Below are 23,247 nucleotides of genomic sequence, written 5' to 3'. Positions count from 1 at the left end.
TGACCTGAGCCAAAAGCAGACACTTAACCAACTGAGCCACCCAGGCGCCCCAGGAAGCCAGATTTTCTTTTATGTATATTTGTTATAATTTCTTGTTTTGCAGGTAAATGCATTATATAATTTCAGAAGGGCAATTCAAATATGGAAAGAAAAACTACATGAAAAATACATTTAATTTCTAATTTTTTTTGAGAATAAGTAAAAAACTGTTAGAGAACAAAGTAATAGCATAATGGCCCATTTGACCATCTTTATTCCTCTATTTGTCATGAAATTCATCTTAGAAAAGAATCTCCAATTCTAGAACTTGATTTATGGATTAAATATATCAAAGTTAAAGCCATTTATTTCATTACCATGTCTTTAAAATTCCACAAACCTGTTTTCTTGGGGTTTTTTGTTAATATCTCATTAAGTTGAACTAAGAATTGGGGTAGAGGGAAGAGTAAGAAGGGACTGTGAAGGGAGATTGTTACATGGAGGAATTTCCCTTTTTTAAGAGGACAAGGGTCCTATATGTAGAAAAAGAATGGGATTGGTTTACAGAGAAAGAAACTTGCCCTCTCATAAACTTAATTGGCCTCCAGCTATAATGTTTTAGAGTTTCTACCTCTGAGGTTATTTCTCATAGCTAGAGCAGCATTTACAAAAATAGTTCATATGCAAAAGATATTAACAGGCATTATAAGAAGGGATTCATGGTCAAGTACGTTTGGCACATGATGGGTTAAAGTTTTAAAAAATTGCTTTACTGAAATATTATAGCCCTGATGAAATAAAATGAACTTACTGCTCCAAAAAGTGATGTGAAATATGCCATGATTTAGTCTTTTTCAACCACAGAATCTTTTTTTCTAATATCATCTGAATCATAGTATTACTTGAAATGTACTACAGGAAATTTTTGGCTAACATATTATCTATGCAATTCAATTAACACGGAGATATGGTCCTGAGTAAAAGAATTCAAAACAAATAATTTTAAGGTAGCACACGGTACATTACTGTTACATCATTATAAAAATATTTTTCAGATGTGACAATCATGCAATCTACTGGTGAAAGGTTTATTTATGATATAATAAATTACAAAACCTGAGCAAAACAGGCTGGTGGTACAGGTAACAACGAAGGGCTGTTGTGACTCCATAGCAATATTGCTAAATACACATGAATTATGATCCTCTAATATTTATTTAGTATGTAATGACTAACCTTTGAACTCTTAATTTGGCAAGTTGCACATAAACAGTACATTTAAGTTGTAGGTATCAATAGTTTAAAATTTGTTAAACAATAAGACATAACAATAAAAATATTAGGAGAATGTGTCTTTGCTAGACAACTTTAAGAAGAACTTCATGCCTTTTCAGAGTCAATGAATTTATAATTCAAGTAACAAAAAGGCAAATTAATAAATTAGATCATAACTGAAATCTTTGTAGAACTATTGGGACACTAGCATTGATAATTTGAACATCTAAAAAAAGCAAAAATCTTAATGTTATTTTAATTTCACCTTGGCTATTATCTCAACAGTAAGTCCTATTTGGGAATTCTCATATTGTAAGAAATAATTAAAAGCAAAATATCAAATAAAGGACCTCAAAATTTCATGATGAAAAAAAATCCCTGCAATCATTTAACAAAGTCTATCATAAACATTTTTTAAATTGAGATTTTCTGAATGCCAGAAGTTGATTCTATGCTAGTGCATTGGTCTTAAAGCAAATATTAATTTTAAAACTTGGCTATTCAGCCAAAATGTCTATACAGTGTGTTTGCACATGAACTTTTGCAGGTAGTGTATTTTCAATGAACTTTTGCAGGTAATAATACTGTATGAATTTTTAACTTAAATTTTGTACATAAGGTCCTGTAAATTAGGCCACTCTCAAAGAACCTTGAAAAACACATATTTCAAAACCATTCACTGAGAGAATTAAAATGACTTGAGGCTGCAAATAATTTTTCCATCATAATAATCTCTTCGAAATATAATTTCTAAACTCTTAAAATGTAATTAATTAATCTAGAACAGATTAAATCTTGGACATTCTTGGGGAGCGGTATTCCTTTGTATTCTTTTGTCTGGTAGAGATTACTTATGTTTTATTTAGAATATTTATATCTATCATTATAAGGGAATCTGGTCTTGTTTAATTTTGACACTATGGCTATGCTACCAGCCTCAGAGAATGAGCTTCAAAAATTTTATTGGGGGAGGAAGCTGGAAAATTTTAAGTGTAAGACTACTTAGCCTAAATTTCTCAAAAACCACAAGCTACCAAATCTCAACTATGATGAAACAGATATCCCAAGTAGCCAAATGACTGAATAACCATTAAAGAAACTGACTTTATAATTGTAAAGCTCCCTAAAAATCTTCAGGCCCAAATGGTTTCACTTGCAAATTTTCATAAACATCTGAAAAATGAACACAAATTTTATACAACTTTTTTCAGAAAACAGAAAAACACTTCCCAATTCATTTTATGAGGCCAACATTATACAATACAAAGTGAGACAAAGACTAGAAGAAATAAGGAAAGGAGGGAGGAAAAGAAAGAAAATGACAATGATAGAACATCATAATTTTAGAAAAATCTTCAACAAAATGTTAGCATATCAATTCCAAAAAGAAATTAGAAAACATGACTACATGGAATTTATTACAGGTATACAAGGACTGGTTTTATATTCAAAAATCAATCCATGTAATCCACCATATATACAGGTTGAAGAAAAAAAATCATATAATCATATCATGTGTCCAGATAAAATCCAATATGCATTCATGATTTTAAAAAGCCTCTCAAGAGCAGAAGGGAACTTCTTCAATTTAAAAAAGAACATCTAAGGCGCCTGGGTGGCTCAGTTGGTTAAGCGACTGCCTTCAGCTCGGGTCATGATCCCACGGTCCTGGGATCGAGTCCCGCATCGGGCTCCCTGCTCTGCGGGGAGCCTGCTTCTCCCTCTCCCACTCCCCCTGCTTGTGTTCCCTCTCTTGCTGTGTCTCTCTCTGTCAAATAAATAAATAAAATCTTAAAAAAATAAAATAAAAAAGAGCATCTACATAAAGCCTACAGCTTACTTTGTACTTCATGGTGAAAGACAATGTTTCCCCCTAAGATCTGGAAAAATGCAAGGATGTCTGCTCTCGCCTGTGTGATTCAACATACCACTAAAAGTTACAGCCAGCATAAGGCAAACAAAAGAAATAAAAGACACAGACTTTCCTGTCGCTGTTCATAGATGACATGATTGTCTATATAGAAAACCCCAAGGGAGGGCGCCTGGGTGGCTCAGTTGGTTAAGCGACTGCCTTCGGCTCAGGTCATGATCCTGGAGTCCCAGGATCGGGTCCCGCATCGGGCTCCCTGCTCGGCGGGGAGTCTGCTTCTCCCTCTGACCCTCCTCCCTCTCATGCTCTCTGTCTCTCATTCTCTCTCTCTCAAATAAATAAAATCTTAAAAAAAGAAAAGAAAAGAAAAGAAAACCCCAAGGAATTTACTAAAAAATGAAACAAAACCTTCCAGAATGAGTTGGTGAGTTTTGCAGCAAGGTCACAGATTACCAGATCAACATACAGATATACATTTATATAATTTGTATATACTAATGTTGAATAGTTAAAAGTTGAAATTAAAAACACCAATTAGAATTTTTCCAAAGAAAGTGAGACACTTAAGTATATACACTTACAAATCATGTATAAGATCTGTATGCCAAAAATTACAAATCCTAGTAAAAAATTTTTTAAAAGATGACATTAGTTTCCTCGGGCTGCCAAAACAAACTACCACAAGCTTAGTGTTTTCAAACAGCAAAAATCTATTACAGTTTTGGGGAACAGAAGTTCAAAATTAAGGTATTGGCAGGGTCATGCTCTCTCTGAAGGCAGGGGGAGGATCCCTTCTTTCCCTTCTAGTTTCTAGTAGTTACTAGTAATTCTTGGTGTTCCTTGGCTTGTAGATGCATCATTCAATCTGTCTCTGGTTTCACATGGCCTTCCCTGTGTGTTTGTGTCCATATTTCCCTCTTCTTATCAGGACACGAGCCATCAGAGTTATTAGTAATCTAATCCAATATGATCTCCATCTTAACTTGAATACATCAGCAAAGACCCTATTTCCAAATTAGGTCACACTCATAAGTACTGGGAGTTACTACCTGAATATTTTGGAGAACACAAACTAACAACAATAACCTAAAAATGGAGAGACATACCAGATTCATGGATTAAAAGATTTACTAAAGGGGCGCCTGGGTGGCTCAGTCGGTTGGGCGGCTGCCTTCAGCTCAGGTCATGATCTCAGAGTCCTGGGATCAAGCCCTGCATCTGGCTCTCTGCTCAGCGGAGAGCCTGCTTCTCCCTCTCCCTCTGCCTGCCGCTCTGCCTATTTGTGCTGTCTCTCTGTCAAATAAATAAAATCTTAAAAGATTTACTAAAGATACAAATTATTTCTAAACAGAATTCCTATTAAAACCTCAGCAAGATTTTGTAGATATAGGTAAGCTTATCCTAATATTTATATGAAATGGCAAAAACTAAGAATAGGTAAATCAGCTTGAAAAAGAATAAAGTAGGAGAAATCCCATTAAGACATCCTATAAAATGACAGTAATCAAGGCAGTGTGATATTGGCACAGGGACAGACACATAGATCAATGGAAGGAAATAGAACACCTTGAAGTAAGATATACATACATATATTCAATAGATTTTTGACAGAGGTACAAAAGCAATTTAATGGAGGAAAGACAGTGTTTTCAACAAATGATGCTTGAGCAAATGGACATCCATTAGCCAAAACAAACTAAGAAAGAACATTAAACTAAAGCATACAACATACATGAAAAATTAACTCAAAATAGATTATAGACTTAGGTGTAAAATGTGTAAAATTATAAAAAATTTATGCAAAAACATAGGAAAAATCTTTGGAATCTGGGCTAGGCAAGGAGTCCTTAGATTTGACACCAAAGCAAAGCCATAAAAGGAAAAATTGATAAAGTAGACATTATCAAAACTGAAAACTTCTGCTCTTCAAAAGACCCTATTAAAAGGTTAAAAAAAATAAGCTATGCTTCAGGAAAAATATTCACAACCACATAGCAAAGGACTAGTATCATCTAGAATATAGAAAGTACTCTTTCAAAACCCAACAATAAAAAATAAAATTCAAAAATGAGTAAAAGACACAGGCATTTCACCAAAATGGACATACAGATGACAAACACAGGAAAAAGTATTCAACATCATTAGTCATTAGGGGAATGCAAATTAAGACCACGAAGAGACATCACTACACACCTATCACAATGGCTAAAATAAAAAGTGATGACACCACCAAATACTGAGAAAGTCACTCATACGCTCCTGGTGTGAATGTAAAATGGTAAAGCCATTTTGAAAAATAATATGTCCATTTCTTATAAAAGAAAACATGCATTTACTCTAAGACCCAGAAATTGCACTCTTAGGCATTTATATCAGGAAAATGTAAATTATATTCACACAAAAACCTATATACAAATGTTCATATGTAGCTTTATTTGTAACAGCCATTTTCCTTAGGGTTTCCTTCTAATAAGAATTTTAATGTTCAGAACAAGGTATAACCTCACATTAATTGTATTAGGATGTTCTGTTCCAAAATCATTTATCTGATGATTAGTAAGACTGATTAGGGCGCCTGGGTGGCTCAGTTGGTTAAGCGACTGCCTTCAGCTCAGGTCATGATCCCAGGGTCCTGGGATCGAGTCCCGCATCGGGCTCTCTGCTCCTTGGGAGCCTGCTTCTCCCTCTGCCTCTCTCTCTCTGTCTCTCAAGAATAAATAAATAAAATCTTAAAAAAAAAAAAAAAGACTGATTAAAGTGTTACCTTGTGTACTGTATTTGTAAAGTCTTCCTCTCATTTGAATTCTGTAATAATATACAATTAAAATACTGAAAAAAGGAAACCCTCAATGCACTGTTGGTGGGAATGTAAACTGATGCAATCACTGGAAAACAGTATGAAGCTTCCTCAAAAAAATTAAAAATAGAAATACCATACTATCCAGTAATTCAACTACTGGGTATTTACCCAAAGAAAATGAAAATACAAATTTGAAAAGATATATGCACCCCAATGTTTACTGAAGCATTATTTACAATAGCTAAGACATGGACGCAACCTAAGTGTCCATCAATAGACAAATAAATAAAGAAGATGTAGTATATATATATATACACAGGGAAATATTAGCTAAAGGCAGGGGGAGGATCCCTTCTTTCCTCCCCCTTAAAAAAGAATGAGGTCTTGCCATTTGCAACAACATGGATGGACTTAGAGGACATTAGGCTAAGTGGAATAAGTCAACAGAGAAAGACAAATACCATCTGATTTCACTTATATCTGGAATCTGAAACACAAAACAGAAACAGAATCATAAATACATAGAACTGGTGGTTGCCAGAGGGGCAGGGGCTTGAGGGTGGGTGAAATAGGTGAAGAGGATTAAGAGGTACAAACTTCCAGTTATAAAATAAGTAAATCGGACGCCTGGGTGGCTGTCAGTTAGCGACTGCCTTCGGCTCAGGTCATGATCCCACGGTCCTGGGATCGAGCCCCGCATCAGACTCCCTGCTCAGCAGAGAGCCTGCTTCTCCCTCTCCCTGCCACTCTGCCTACTTGTGCTCTCTCTCTAGCTCTGTTAAATGAATAAATAAAAAATCTTTTAAAAAAATAAAACAGAGTAAGTAAATCACAGGGATGAAAAGCACAGCACAGTTAATAGATCATAGTCAATAATAATATTGTAACAATGTTGTATAAAGACAGACGGTAACCACACATATTGTGGTCAGTATTGAGTAAGGTACAGAATTGTCAAATCACTATGGTGTATACCTGAAACTAATATAACATTGTACGTCAACTACACTTCAATTGAGAAAAAAGAAAGATGACTCGAGCCCAGAAGGAAAACAAAATTTTTTAAAATACTGAATAATAAAATTTCAATAACTAATGTTTATTAAGTATAATCTAGTTATTAGACACTGCTTCAAGGCTTTATATGTATTTATGTCTTTAAATCATTATAATGAGAATATTTAATGTTTAATAAATGAAAAAACTAAAGCAACAGGGGTTAACTAACTTTCCCAAAGGAACACACATGTAGTAAACAGTGGGACTCAGATCATGCTAAACAAGAGAACGATGCCAAACAAGAAAACCCTATATTTTATGGTTGTACTCTCGTATGAATTCACTAATGCCTAACAAAGATTGAAATATGATGGAAACTGATTCTCCATTATATTAATCTAGCCTTTCCTTGTTTGAATTTTCTGAGTCATTACCTATGAGTGAAAGTAAAGGATTCCCACTTTCATGATTTGAATTATCTGATATTCCAAAGCTGAGTGCCAATGGGCAGATAAAAGATTTAAAAAATTTGTGTTTTCATAAAGTTTTTCTCAATTATGAAGTTTATGATGTTGAGTAAGGTGTGAGTGACGTCTAAAGTCCTTACCACATTCATTACACTTATAAGGCTTTTCACCAGAATGAATTCTCTGATGTTGAGTAAGTTGTGAGCCACGATTAAAGGCCTTCCCACATTCATGACATTTGTATGGTTTCTCACCGGTATGAATTCTCTGGTGCTGAGTAAGATGTGAACCACGAATAAAGGCTTTCCCACATTCATTACACTCATAGGGCTTCTCACCAGTATGAACTCTCTGATGGTAAGTTAGCTGTGAGCCACGAATAAAAGCCTTACCACATTCCTTACATTCATATGGTTTCCTACCAGAATGAGAAATCTGATGTAGAGTAAGTTGTGAGGCACAAATAAAGATCTTCCCACACTGCTTACATTCACAGGGATTCTCACCTGTATGAATTCTCTGATGTTGAGTCAGTTGTGAGCTATAAATAAAGGTCTTCCCACACTCTTTACATTCATAGGGTTTCTCACCAGTATGAATCCTCTGATGCTGAGTAAGATGTGAGCCACGAATAAAGGCTTTCCCACATTCCTTACATTCAAAAGGTTTTTCTCCAGTGTGAATTTTTTGATGTTCAGTAAGTTGGGAGCCACGAATAAATGATTTCCCACATTCTTGGCATTCATAGGGTTTCTCACCAGTATGAATCCTCTGATGTCGAATAAGCTGTGAGCCATAGTTAAAGGCCTTTCCACATTGCTTACATTCATGTGGTTTCCTACCTGTATGAATCCTCTGATGTTCAGTAAGTTGTGAGCCACGAATAAAGGACATCTCACAATCTTTACATTTATAGGGTTTTTCACCAGTATGAAGTCTGTGATGTAGAGTAAGCTGTGAGCCATAACTAAAGGCTTTCCCACATTTCTTACATTCATAAGGTTTCTCACCTGTATGAATTCTCTGATGTTCAGTAAGTTGGGAGCCACGAATAAAGGCCTTTCCACATTCTTTACATTGATAGGGTTTCTCTGCAGTATGAACTCTCTGATGGTAAGTAAGTTGAGAGCCACGAAAAAAGGCCTTACCACATTCATTACATTCATAGGGTCTTTCACCAGTATGAATTCTTTGATGTTGGGTAAGATGAGAGCCACGAATAAAGGCCTTCCCACACTCTTTACATTTATAAGGTTTCTCCCCAGTATGAATTCTTCGATGATAAGTAAGCTGTGAGGCACAAATAAAGGCTTTTCCACATTCCTTACATTCATAGGGTTTCTTAACATGAACTCTCTGATGGTAAGTAAGTTCTGAGCCCCGAATAAAGGCCTTTCCACATTCTTTACATTCACAGAATTTTTCATTGGAATGACCCTTCTGATGTTCTGTAAGTTGAAAGCCACGGATAAAGTATTTTCTGCATGCTTTACATTCATAGGATTTCTCCAGAAAATGAATTCTTCGTTTTAATGTAAGGGATGTGGTCTGGCTAAAATTGGGAATTTCTTTACAAGTGATTAAAAGTTGCCTGAAAAGTCCCTCTTTATTTCCAAATTGACTTTCAATCTGGTCTTTGCATTCCCTATCATCTTGAAAACTTTTACACTCACACTTATGTCTTGTGAGCTGTTCTATTATCTCCCATTGAGATGATTCTATTTCATAAATTCCTCTCTTTGAGGACAGCTTTTTGGTCTCACACCTGGATTCCCAGTCTGTAAGGTAACAAGAAAGTAAATGTTACTTTCATATTCCTTGAAAAATAAAACCTCTAAGGTAGTAAGAGTAGACTCAAACTGAACATCATACTCATGTCAATGGAACCAATGGAGCAGAAAAGAAAAATCCAGAAACAGTGCAAATTTAGTATACAATAAAGCTGGCAGCTCAAATCAGTAGGAAAAACATGAACTCTTTTTAATAAATGAAATTATAAACATATGGGTAGACATATAGAAAAAAGATAAAATTTTATTAATTCCTCATATCGTACAGTTGGACAAATTCCAAGTGGATCAGATGTCCATACTTACAGAAATGAAAACATATAAATAATTAGAATAAAACTTGAGTGAGACTTCTTCCATAAACTAGGAATGGGGAAAAATTTCCTAATTATAATTTGATAAAAATGACCACAATATAGTTAAAAAAAAAGTTGGCATGTCAAAAACAGGATAGGGTAAGTAAAATGACAAATATTTGCAAAGTTGCATTATGCCTATTATATATCTAATATATAAACAGTTTCTAAAATTAGACTAAAAAGAAAAAGACTACTATATAAAACTGGGCACCAGCACTATAAAAAAATGGATTAGGAAAATGGACAGTTGATAGAAAAGTAATGTAAATAGCTTTCAACCATATGAAAATATACTCAAATTTGCTCATAAGATAAATGCAAATTAAAGCTACACAGAAGTGAGGATATGGAGAAAATGGAAGTCTCATAGCTTGCTGATGGGAATGCAAAATGGTACAGCTGCTTTGTAAAACAGTTTTGCACTTCCTCGAGAAGTTAACATAGAGTTGCCATATTACCCTGCAATTTCACTCCAAGTTATATGCCCAACAGAAGTGTCCAACATAGAATTACCACATAACCCAGAAATCCCACTCATAGGTATAGAGCCAAGAGAACTGAAAACACATGTCTATATAAAAAACTTGAATACAATGTTCATAACATTATTCATCATAAGCATAAGGTGGAAATAACTCAAACATCCACTGATGAATGGATAAATAAAATATGGTATATCCTTACAATAGAATGCTTGGCAATAAAAATACTGACACATGTTACAACATGAATGAACTTTGAAAATATTATGCTTAGTGAAATAAGCCAGTCACAAAAGACCACATATTGTATGATTCCTTTTATACGAATTGTCCAGAATAGGCAAATCCATACAGACAGAGCAATAGCTGCACAGGGCTGAGGGGTAGACAGAGAAACATGGGGAATGGCTACTATTGGATACTGGTTTCTTTTTGGGGTGATAAAAATATCCAAAATTGTGGTGATGGCTGTATGAGACCGTGAATACATAAAAATCATCACTGTTTGCTATAAACGGGTAAACTGTATGTCATGTGAAATATATCTCAGTAGTTCTAAAAAACTACACTGGCATGCTATGAAACCTTTTAGAATAGGAAATTTCCAAATGTGACATCATATACTGTTAGCAAGGCTGTAAGGAAATTGGTACTTATATACATTGCTAGTAAGAATATGAATGATAGAGGGCGCCTGGGTGGCTCAGTTGGTTAAGCGACTGCCTTCGGCTCAGGTCATGATCCTGGAGTCCCGGGATCGAGTCCCGCATCAGGCTCCCTGCTCGGCAGGGAGTCTGCTTCTCCCTCTGGCCCTCCCCCCTCTCATGTGCTCTCTCTCATTCTCTCTCTCTCAAATAAATAAATAAAATCTTTAAAAAAAAAAAAAAAGAATATGAATGATAGAAACTCTATGAAAGGAAATATGGCAGTATTTAGCACAATTACATGTATGATTTGATCTAACAACTCCACTTCTGTGAAATCAATCCCAAAATTGCATTAGCAAAATGTCAAAAGTCTGCTGCAAAAGGGTTTCACTGAAGCATAATGTGTTACAGCAAAAGATTAAAAATTACCCAATTGTCCACTGGTAAGTGGCTGATGGAAGTAATTCATGGTTTAGCCACATTACAGAATACCATGCAGCAGTTAAGAAAGGGAATATAGGGGCACCTGGTGGCTCAGTTGGTTAGGCTTTTGCCTTGGCTCAGGTCACGATCTAGGGTAATGGGATCGAGCCCCACATCAGGCTCCCTGCTCAGCGGGGAGGCTGCTTCTTCCTCTCCCTCTGCCTCTCCCCTCCGCTTGTTCTCTCTCCCAAATACATAAATAAAATCTTAAAAAAATACATTGTTAATTGTGAGGAAATGTGGACAAAAGTATGTAGAGTTATGCCTTTTATCTTAGGAAGGAGAGACAGGAAGAGGAAGTATGCATGTATAACATACATTTGTTTTTATTTTTTAAAAGGGGGGATGGATTGTAGGGTGGGGAAGGAACAGGTGGAGGGGCAGGGATAGAAGTCAGACTTCTTTCAATACAACTTGTTTTGTAAATTTGACTTTGGAGGTATATAAATATTTTCTGTAATTATAAAACAAATTATAACAAGAACAGCTTAAAAGTAGAAAATACTGAATTAAAAAAAAAAACAACAGTATTTACAATTATTGGAATAACCACACAAGGAAACTATTTCAAATAACTTTCAAACATAGTAATTTGACTGTGAAATACATCCTACAAGGGGGCGGAAAAAAAAGAATTGCCAAAACAATTGTCTCAAACTGTTCTGAGTAATCATACTGTTGGTAGTAATGTTGATCTTATTTTAGAGAGTTGTTTGTATAATGTAGAATAAAATAAGTAAATATGATATTCCAATCCTATCATTTTTAGTGTTCATGATAACCAGGACTCTTGGCATGGGAGAAAATGGACACAGAGATAAGATCTTTAAAAGGGTTAAATAAAAAGCTTACAATTAGCTGACCATATAGTTGTGGGCCCATTTCTGGGTTCTCTATTCTGTTCCACTGATCTGTGTGTCTGTTTTTGTGTCAGTACCACATGTCTAGATGACTAAAGCTTTGTAATATAGCTTGAAATCCAGAACTGTGATGCCTCCAGTTTTTTCTTTTTCAGAATTGCTTTGGTACAGCGAAGGAAACAATCGACAGAACTATAAGGCAGCCTATGGAATGGGAGAAGATATTTGCATATGACATATCTGATAAAGGGTTCGTATCTAAAATCTATAAAGCACTTATCAAACTCAACCAAAAAACAAATAATCCAGTTAAGAAATGGGCAGAAGATATGAATGGACACTTTTCCAAAGAAGACATCCAGATGGCTAACAGAAACATGAAAAGATGCTTAACATCATTCATCATCAGGGAAATACATATCAAAACACGATGAAATACCACCTCACACCTTTCAGAATGGCTAAAATTAACAACACAAGAAGCAACAGGTGTTGGTGAGTATGCAGAGAAAGGGGAACCCTTTTGCACTGTTGGTGGGAACGCAAACTGGTGCAACCACTCTGGAGAACAGTTTGGAGGTTCCTCAAAAAGTTAAAAATAGAACTACCCTATGATTCAGCAATTGCATTCATTACTAGGTATTTACCCAAAGGATACAAAAATACAGATTTGAAGGGGTACATGTTCTCCAATGTTTATAGCAACATTATCAATAGTAACCAAACTATGGAGAGAACCCGAATGTCCATCAACTGTTGAATGGATAAAGAAGATGTGAAGATATATATACATATATATATATGTATATACACACACACACACACACACACAATTATATATATAATTATATATATAAAAATCCCCTGTACTCTACCTAGCCCTTCCTCCTCCCCAAATCCAGGCAACTACTGATTGTTACTAACTCCACTATTTGCCTCTTCCAGAATGTGATATAGTTGGAATCATAAAGTGTGTAAATTCTTCAAACTGGCTCCTTTCACTTAACAAGTTGCTAAGCATTTAAGGTTCCTTCATGTCTTTTCATGACTCAATAGCTAATTTATTTTTCACTGCTGAATAATAGTCCTTTGTATGGATGAACCATTCACCTATTGAAGGACATCTTGGTTGCTTTCAAGTTTTGGAAAACTTTTATAAACACTTATGTGCAGGTTTTTGTAATACAAAAGTTTTCAATTTATTTGGGTAAATATCTAGGAGCACAATTACCGGATCATACAGTAGGACTATGTTTAGTTACATAAGAAAGTGCCAAACTGTCTTCCAAAATGGCTGTACAAGGGGCACCTGGGTGGCTCTGTCAGTTAAGTGTCACTTTTTTTTTTTTTTTAAGATTTTATTTACTTATTTGACAGAGAGATACACAGTGAGAGAGGGAACACAAGCAGTGGGAGAGGGAGAGGGAGAAGCAGGCTTCCTGCTGGGCAGGGAGCCCGATGTAGGGCTCGATCCCAGGACCCTGGGATCATGACCTGAGCCGAAGGCAGACGCTTAACGACTGAGCCACCCAGGCGCCCAAGTGTCTGACTCTTGATTTCAGCTCAGGTCATGATCTCAGGGTCATGATATTGAGCACCACATTGGGCTTGGCACTCATCGTGGAGTCTACTTCAGATTGTCTTCCTCTGCCCCTCTCCCCCCTCCCCTGCTCATACTCTCTCTAAAACAAAACAACACATACAACCACACAAAACAAAGTGGCCGTACCATTTTGCATTCCTGCCAACAGTGAAAGTGAATTCCTGTTACCCCACATTATTGACAACATTTGGAGCTATCAGTGTTTCGGATTTTAGTCATTCTAAAAAATGTATAGTTATGTCTCATGGTTGTTTAAATTTTTAATACCCTAATGACATATGACACTGAGCAACTTTTCATATACTTATTTACCATGAGTTTATCTTCTCTAGTGAGGCATCTGTTCAGATCTCTTGGCCTCATTTAAATTGGGTTGTTTGTTATTGTTGAGTTTTAAGAATTCTTTGTATATTTTATACGTAAGTTCTTTACCAGATATTTGTTTAACAAAGATTTTTCTCCCAGTTCATGGCTTGTCTTCTCATTCTCATAACTTTCACACAGCAGAAGTTTATAATTTTAATGAACACCAATTTTTAACTTTTTTTGTTCATGATTATATTTTTGGTGTTTATATAAAAACTCATTCTGTGCCCAAAATCACCTAGATTTTTCCCTCTGTTATCTTCTACAAGTTTGTATGTTTGTCTTTCATAAAATTTTCAGCTATTGTTTCTTCAAATATTGTCTCTTTTTCTCTCCTCTTTCTGGGACTCCCACAATGCATGTTTGGCTGCTTCACGGTGTCCCACAGGTCCCTTCAGCTCTGTTCATTTTCCTTCAACCTTTTTTCTTTCTAATCCTCAGACTGAATAATTTCTGTTGTCCTATCTTCAAGTTTGCTGATTCTTTCTGCCTGCTCAAACCTGTCTTTGAATCCCTCTAGTGAATTTTTCATTTGGGTTTTTGTACTTTTTAACTCCAGAATTTCTTTTTGGCATCTTCTTAGGTTTTCTATTTCTTTATTGATGTTTCCATTCTGTTCATATATAGTTTTAGCAACTTTCTCCACATCTTCCTTCCTTTAGTTGTCTATCTTTAAGCCAGTTGTTAATTTTAACCTCTGTGTCTAGTATATATGCCATCAGGTCTTTTTCAGGAACAGTTTCTGTTGGTTTATTTTCCTTTGAATGGGCCATATTTTCCTTGTTTCTTTGTAGGTCTTATGATTTTTTGTTAGAACACTGGACATTTTACATAATTCTAATAATAATGTGGTAACTCTAGAAATCAGATTCTCTCCCTTCCCCAGGGTTTGCTAATTTTTGTTACTGTTTTTGTTGTTTTGATCGTTATAGGCTTCGGTGCTGAGGACTGCCCTCTGGTATAAACTTAAGGTCTTGAGGTCTTTTCTGAGCCTTTGTCTGGGTACCATGGTCCCTTTCTAACTTTCCCATATATGCAGTTGTTTTTGAATGTCCTAGTCTTTAATATCTGGCTCCCAAGTGGGAAAGAGAAAAATGAACACAATGAATAAAGGGGTGCCAGCCTGTTAAATCCCCTGGAAGTCACTTCAGCAAGAGGGGGAGGGACTTGCAGCAACTGGGGAGGTGCAACAATGGCCACTTCTCCTTTGTCTACAACTGTGATCAGGACATTATTAGGAAACATAATGAGAAAACTCAATATTGTAAATATGTCAATTTTCTCCCAAAATGACCTGTAGATTCAATGCAATCTTAATCAAAATCCCAACACATTTAAAGGGAGAAGGCTGTCAAGCTAATTAGAAAGACATGAGACCATGAAGAGTGATGACATTCTTAAAGAGAAGATGAAAATATTTTCCCCACTAGGTAGCAAGATGCATTAAAAGCAAGTATAATTAAAATAATGTGGTATTATCACAGGCTTAAATATAAAGTCCAAAAATATGCCCACATAAAAAAGGAAATTATATTTATAATTATATTTATATTATATGTTTTTACATGTATAATATATATTATGTATATTTTATTATATTATTTATGTTATATTTATATTATAATTATAAAAGCAGCACTTTAGTGGGGAGAAAATAAAATTTACAATTAATCTTGCCAAGACAACTACAAAAAACCAGACCCCTATTTGACAGACCATGAGAAAAATCAACTATAGGTAGGATAAAAATCTCAATGTGGAAGTCAACACTAAAAAGCTATTTAAAAATACTTATATAGGGGCGCCTGGGTGGCTCAGTTGTTAAGCGTCTGCCTTCGGCTCAGGTCATGATCCCAGGGTCCTGGGATCAAGTGCCGGGTAGTCTGCTTCTCCCTCTCCCATTCCCCCTGCTTGTGTTCCCTCTCTCACTGTGTCTCTCTCTGTCAAATAAATAAATAAAAATCTTTAAAAAATTTAAAAATTAAAAAAAAAATTTTAAAAATTAAAATACTTATATAGAAGAATATATTCATGAATGAAAGGTACAGAAGGACTTTTTTTTTTTTTTTTTTTTTTTTGAGAGAAAGAGGGCTAGCAGGTTGGGGGGAAGAGAGAGAATCTTAAGTAGGCTCCATGCTCAGCATGGAGCCCAGACCAGGGCTCCATCTCATGACCCTGAAATTGTGACCAGAGCTGAAATCAAGAATCAGATGCTCAATCAACTGAGCCACCCAGGTGCTACCTGAAGGATATTTTGTAATACCTCACAAAAAATATCCATCATAAAGGAAAAAATTAATAATTCTACTACTTTAAAATTAGGAACTTTTATTCATCAAAAGATTCTAGAAAAAGAGTGAAAAGCCAAGCCACATAGCAAAAGATATCTGAAACACAAATATAGTAACTACAATATATTTTTAAAAAACCCATCTAATCAGTAAGAGAAAAATTAACAAATCAAGAGAAAAATAAGCCAAAGACATGAACAGGAATCTACAAAAGAAAAGTTCTAAACAGCCAATAAGTATATAAAAAAACAGCCCAAACTCATTAGTAATCAAGGAGATGGAAATAAAATTCCAATGACAGATACAAACCCACGAGATTCGCAAAACTTTTAAAATCTGCACTCAAGGATATGGTGCCACCAAATTCTCATATACTATTGGTAGGGGTGTACATGGGTATAATTACTTTGGAACACAGCTTGACATTATCTAGTAAAATCAAGGATACACGTATCTTCTGACCTGGCACTTTTTTTTTTTTTAAAGATTTTATTTATTTATTTGAGAGAGAGAGAGAATGAGAGACAGAGAGCATGAGAGGGAGGAAGGTCAGAGGGAGAAGCAGACTCCCTGCCGAGCAGGGAGCCCGATGCGGGACTCGATCCTGGGACTCCAGGATCATGACCTGAGCCGAAGGCAGTCGCTTAACCAACTGAGCCACCCGGGCGCCCTGACCCGGCACTTTTATTCTTAGATATCCCAGGGAACCTCATGCTCAGGTATAGGAGTAAACATGTCAAGTGACATTTATCGCATCATTATTTATAAGAGCCAAATTAGAAATGACCCAAATTTTAACCAAGAATATACTGAAAGTTAATAACTAAGAGTTAATTTTGGTATATTCAAACAATGGAATTCTTACAAAAATGAATGAACTAGAGCCACCAATATGGACGACTCTCACAAATATAATAATAAATGAAAGGAGCATGACACAAAAGAATACGTACAATATGATGTCACTCACCTAAATTCTAAAATGGGCAAAATTAAATAATACTTTCTGAAATGTATACATAGGTCATAAGTATATATATTCAGAGGGTGTTTCTGGAGTCCTGGCAACATTCTGTTTCTTGTCATGGGTGGTTATTCATCACACTATACGTATGTTTAATGCACTTTCCTGTATATTTCACTATAAATTTTTAAAAATCATGGGGCTGATTTTTTAAATGTTAGCAATACTCCCTAAATGAAAATTCTGTAAATAATTAGGATTCCCCTAATGCTCCCTGTAAGGACCCAGAGCAAATTTGGAACCTGATTTTTGTATTCTTCTCCTTTCAACTGAAGAAGTTTAAGTTGGCCCAGTGTGGTAGAACAAGAAGTGAGGAGATGGCAATCCATATAAAAAATTAGACTAAGAGATACCAAAATTATTAAATGAGTCTGGCATCAATTAGAGATCAAAGGGATTATTCTATGTCTAAAGTATTAAATCTGTTAATCTAATTTTTAAGTTAAGTAATTTCTTGGGCATGCCTTAAAATTATCCAGCAAGGAAGAGAAAAGTTACCCAGCAATGGCTATACCTGTAGCTGAAAGAGGCAAGGGAGAATGGGAGATGAGGAAGTATAGATAATTCACGGCTATCAAGGAGGGCAAAGTAACAGAATGGAAAATGTAACATCAAGAACAAGGTTTTTTTAATATGGAAGACATTACACTATGTGGTTGAGGTGGTAGTACAAGAATAAGTTAGTTGAAAAGTTAAAAAAATAGCTGTCAGGGCACCTGGATGTGTCAATTGGTTGGGAGTCCAATACTTGGTTTTGGCTCAGGTCATGATCTGGTGGTGGCGGGATCGAGCCCAGCCCCATTTGGGCTCCAGACTCAGCAGGGAGTCTGCTTGAGATTCTCCCTCTCCCTCTGCCCCTCTCCCTGCTCGCATGCTCTCTCTCTCTCTCTAAAATAAATAAATAACCCATTAAAAAAAAGTAGCTGTCAAAGAGAGTGAATGTTTGAAACAGATTTGGGGCTGGTTAATTACAAGGTTTATGTATCACTTAGGGGAGTGAATAAGTGAAGGAATTTGGTGGAGAAAGATCATTTGAAATGAGGTTAAGGAATTGAGAATTAAGATGTATTATTTCTTTTAAGATTTTATTTATTTGTCAGAGAGAGAGAGAGAGTGCGCGCGCATAAGCAGGGGGAGTGGCAGGCAGAGCAGGCAGAGGGAGAAGCAGGCTCCCCATTGAGCAAGGAGCCCAATACAGGACTCGATCCCAGGATCCTGGGATCATGACCTGAGCTGAAGGCAGACACTTAACTGACTGAGCCACCCAGGCGTCCCAAGATGTATTATTGTAAGGATACAGAAGTCACCAACGATGGTGAGAGGTATAGTGGAGAAGAGAAAGTCAGTGGGCCAAGAGTTCTGATCTTCAGTCTATTCAAGGAGAGGATATTGGTAAATGATATGACAAGAACACATACTGGGTGGTTCAGTCTCTGAAGTGCTTTAAAGGAGCTGGGGACTTTGATAATGGAAAATAATGGACTGTGGGATAAGACAAAGCAAGAACCATTATCAAGTACTCTAAGGGAAATTTGTATATTCATGGCACAGCTAAAGTGTTCACTTAAAGCCAAAAGGTGAAAGGAGTAGTCAAAGAGTCTAAAGATCATATGGGATATTTCTTTTTTTTTTTTTTAAAGATTTTATTTATTTATTTGAGAGAGAGACACAGCGAGAGAGGGAACACAAACAGGGGGAATGGGAGAGGGAGAAGCAGGCTCCCTGCAGAGCAGGGAGCCCGATGTGGGACTCGATCCCAGGACCCTGGGATCATGACCTGAGCCGAAGGCAGTCGCTTAACCGACTGAGCCACCCAGGTGCCCAATATGGGATATTTCTTAAAAAGTTTCAAACAGTATGATGGAAGAGATTTGGGTGTTGAGAAAGAGTGGGGAATTAAGTCTAACTGGAAATATATGGTGAAAGAGTTCAGCTGCTGATTGGTGCCCTGGAAAGCTTGGACTTCCGGACCTGAGTGAGGTAACTGAAGGTGTAAGACAAACAGGAATTGGTCCTAAAAAACCTCTTAGGGGAATGTGGGTAATTTTGTTAATGGGAATTGGTCTCTAAGAAAATAGTTCTAATGGTAAGAAAAATACTGCCATGTTAGTACAGGAAGTGATCTTGTTTCCCTTAAATTCTGCTGGAGGCCTGTCAGGGGCTGGTCTTACCAAGAGCACACAAGATTTTGAAGGCTCACTTAAATCAGAGGCACACTGAGTTCTGCAGATCTCCTTTACAGATGTGTTGCAGCCAAAGAGTGATGGTCTTACTATTATAAAATTATAGCTTGGAAATGACTGTAAGAAAACCTAAAAGATCATTACTGAGAATTTGATCAGGAAAGAATTCTCAGGATATAATGATATATAGGCTGAGACCTAAAGAAGCACAGCAGGTAGTCAGGTGAGTAGGGCATTCCAGGCAGAGTGAGTGACATAAGGGGGTGGAGCACAGGTACTAGACATGTAGATACTAGATGTATCTGAGATAATGAATGAAGGCTCCTGTGGCTGGAGTCCAATGAGAAAGGGGAGAGATATCTAAGGTAGGGTTATAAAAACCTTCAGAAGCCAGGTTAGGTAAGGCTTTCTAGTTTTGATTTTATCCATTGTGTGATCTGATTTGTATTTTTTAAAAATATTACTCTGGCTACTGTGTCAAAACCAGTTAGAAGGGTACTGCAATAGCCCAGATCAGAGGGAGTATAGGCTTAAAGGGTTGCTAGTGGATATGAGAGCACACAGAATCAAGAGAGATTTAGTTAAAAGAAATCATCAGGAAAAACTTGATTGTATGGTAGTCACAGCATAGAGTGGCCCCTAGAATGTCTGCCAGCTTTCTGACTAGAGCTATTCACAAGGTTCTAGTTTGAAATCTGTCTACACTTCAAAATGCAGCACTATAGTTATCCCATTTGTACTAATTTTTCTTCCATAAATTTATCTCTCATTGAGAACTTAGAATAATATAATTGCATTCAATATTCCAAATCTTCTCAACCATCTTATCAGTTAGGTGTTCTTTTCCTTTTAAACTATGAGGAAATGGGACGAGGGAGTCAAGCCTGGTAAAGTAATTTGCTTAAGACAAAAGCTGCCACTAAAACTCTGGTCTAAGTAATTACAGTTCTTCCAATCATCCCCTATACTATAATACTATATTACCTCCCATTCCCCTCTCTTCTCTTCTATCTGAACCAATGTACAGCTTTCTTTTCCCTCATTACCAAATCCAATGATCAATTCTCAGTCCTCAACTTACTCATGTTCCCTTATAAGAAAGAGGGCTGCCCCCCCCCTTTTTTTTTGAGAACATCATTTCTTTTTTTTTTTTTTTTAATGTTATGTTAGTCACCATACATTACATCAGATGCTGCCCTTCTTAAATACCTTTTTTCCACTTGGCTTCTGAGATACAACATTTTCTTTATTTTCCTATTAGCTCACTAACTATTCCTTCTCAGTCTCCTTTGCTGGACCTTCCCCTTCTTTCTAACTAAAATACAGACTGGATTAGGGTCCTTCTCTTTTTAAACTATTATATAACTTCATAAATTATTTCTTCCAAGTCTAAGGTTTAAATTCTACTTATACATATATTATTTCTTTCCAGGTTCTTTCTTGATTTCTTCCTAGTTCTAATAGATAATCCTAAAGTATCATGAACAAAACAGAATTCGTGAACACCTGTCTTTCCCAACTAAGAAAAAGATGTCCAATTGCTCAGGCATAAATCTAGTAAGTTATCCTGGATTTCTCTTTCATCACACATCACTTCCAACTAATCAGCAAGAGGCACCGCCTTTAAAATCTGATCAGAATCTGACCCCTTCATGTCACCTTCACTTATTACTGCCCTCATCTAAGACACCATAATTTCTAATCTGGACTAAAAAATGGCTTTCCAACTGGTCTTTCTGTTTCACTCTTGCTCCCATTTTATTTTCTATACAGTATCCACAGTAGTCTTTGAAAATAACAAGTTTAATCATGTCACGCTCCTGCTTTATATCAGCCAATCATTATTGCAGTTTCAATGTAATCCCAATTCTTTGTCATGGCATACAGGTCCCTACGTGACCTAGCCCCACCACCTCTCTGACCTCATTTTCAACTTTTATTCTCCCTCACTAACTGGATGAAAAATATAGGTAAAATTGTTATCACTGGAGGAGGGCTATTCAAACAAAGTTTGAAAATACAGGGGAATGTGAAAGAAAAACAAGGAAGTAGTAATTGGGGTGAAGAAGGGGTTTCCTTTGGTAACTGATGCTAAAACCGTTTTGCCTTCCAGTATTCAAGCTTCTACTCCACAGGCCTTGGTTTGGTCTTCTCAGCTAACATCTCAAAGTTGTAGCCAACAAATTAAGCGATTTGACTGTTCTCAACAATGGCCTCCCCTTGTCTGGCCATCTCTGACTCACCTGAACTCTGACTTCTTGTCACATCCTGCACAACCTTCCAGGGCTCTTTCCCTTGCTTCAATAAGGAAAGCACATCTGCTTTAGAAATGGAAAATCCTGCTTAAAAGAATGGGAAAAGATATGATTATACTCTGCTTGCCCAGAATTAAAATTGAGTCCACTGTTCATCAAGTAAGAAGGTCAATTACAGAAAGACTGGGGGGGGGGAGGGGCACCTGGGTGGCTCAAGGTTAAGCATCAGCCTTCGGCTGCAGTCATGATCTCAGGGTCCTGGGATTGAGCCCTGCATTGGGCTCCTTACTCAGTGGGGAGTCTGCTACTCCCTCTCCCTCTGCCCCTCCCCCACCTCGTGCACTCACGTGCTCTCTCTCTGTTGCTCTCTCATGCTCAGATAAATAAATAATATTTTAAAAAAGATTTAGAGGAAGGATATCTGAAGAACAGAGAAGATAAAGGTACTCAATGGAACTGTCCATTTTAAAGTTTATAAGCCACAAATAACTTAGTTGGGACTAGGGTTCTGAAATTCAGCTAGGTACTTGAAATATTTCCCAAATTTCACAAAGACTATAGTCGAATTATTGGGACCAGACAAACTTACCCAGTGAGACCAAGTTGCTATAGTTTTCCAACATCACATCTCTGTACAAATCTTTCTGTTCCAAGTCCAGGCACTCCCACTCCTCCTGAGAGAAGTCTACGGCCACATCCTTGAACAACACCAACCTCTGAAATGACAAGCCCAAGTGTTAAAGGCAAAATAAAGGAATATTTTTTAGAAGTAATGAGAGGAGCGCGCACACACACACACACACACACAGTAATAAGAGGAGGAGAAAAGTATTACATAAAGGGGCCAAAACAGTGAACAAATATGTTGAAGCTAACATGGGTAGGTAACATGGGTAGGTAATAGAAGGGAAGTGAGTGGGAAATACAGAGCACCTAAACAATTCCTGAACATTCCTATTACTCTATCACATAGCCTCTTGGGAACAGCAATGGGAATGAACAAAAGCCAGGTAAGTGTATTTTTGTGATTAAATGAAATAATGTGTACTAGCATATAACACATGCAAATCCTCAAATAAATTGAAAGTTCCTTCTTCCCCTGTCCCTTTAAAGAACTGAAAAGAGAAAGAAAAGGAGGGAAGGAGAAAAAGGAGGGCTGGAAGGCGAGAGGGAGGAAGAGAAAAGAAAAAATAAACATGATGGGCACATTCCAAAATGTCATTTAAAATGTTTATCTTAGAAAATAAGATTTACACATGATTTCAGAATTTCTTTCCAAGTTAAGTCTCAGAATAATTTAGTAATAATATTCTTTCTTCCTAGTCCTGGCAAATCCTTTCACAGATATCATTTTTTGAAGCTACATAATATTCCATATTATGATTATAATCATTTTCTTATTTTGCAATAGTTTGCACTCCTCCTCTAACATCCTTCACAGCTCTGTTCTTAAAATCTTCAACTTTTAATCATTTAATCATCTGGCTGATCATATTACCACTTATCATTGCTCA

At 36.5% G+C, this 23,247-nt stretch overlaps 1 protein-coding gene across 5 annotated transcripts in view; it reads right to left on the bottom strand.

Annotated features, from left to right (window-relative positions):
• Positions 1-23,247, bottom strand: part of LOC123855589 (zinc finger protein 345) — a 52,968-nt gene that overhangs the window by 14,332 nt on the left and 15,389 nt on the right. For 4 of the 5 annotated variants that reach the window (XM_064581349.1, XM_045891346.3, XM_064581350.1 and 1 more), the window contains exons 4-6: positions 22,323-22,449; positions 21,722-21,820; positions 7,897-9,168 (exon numbers count right to left, since the gene is read on the bottom strand). In XM_064581349.1, the coding sequence (XP_064437419.1) occupies positions 7,897-9,168; positions 21,722-21,820; positions 22,323-22,449 (1,498 nt within the window). Of the gene's footprint in view, positions 1-343; positions 9,169-21,721; positions 21,821-22,322; positions 22,450-23,247 lie in introns of those variants that run through there. The other variant, XM_045891347.3, reaches the window with a different exon arrangement.

This window comes from Mirounga angustirostris, unplaced genomic scaffold, assembly GCF_029215605.1.
Source record: "Mirounga angustirostris isolate CCGP_5_RB_7025 unplaced genomic scaffold, mMirAng1.0.hap1 SCAF_16, whole genome shotgun sequence".
NCBI classification, from domain to species: domain Eukaryota; kingdom Metazoa; phylum Chordata; class Mammalia; order Carnivora; family Phocidae; genus Mirounga; species Mirounga angustirostris.
The sequence above is the reverse complement of the archived record's forward strand: the minus strand, read 5'-3'. Positions and strand labels throughout refer to the sequence as shown.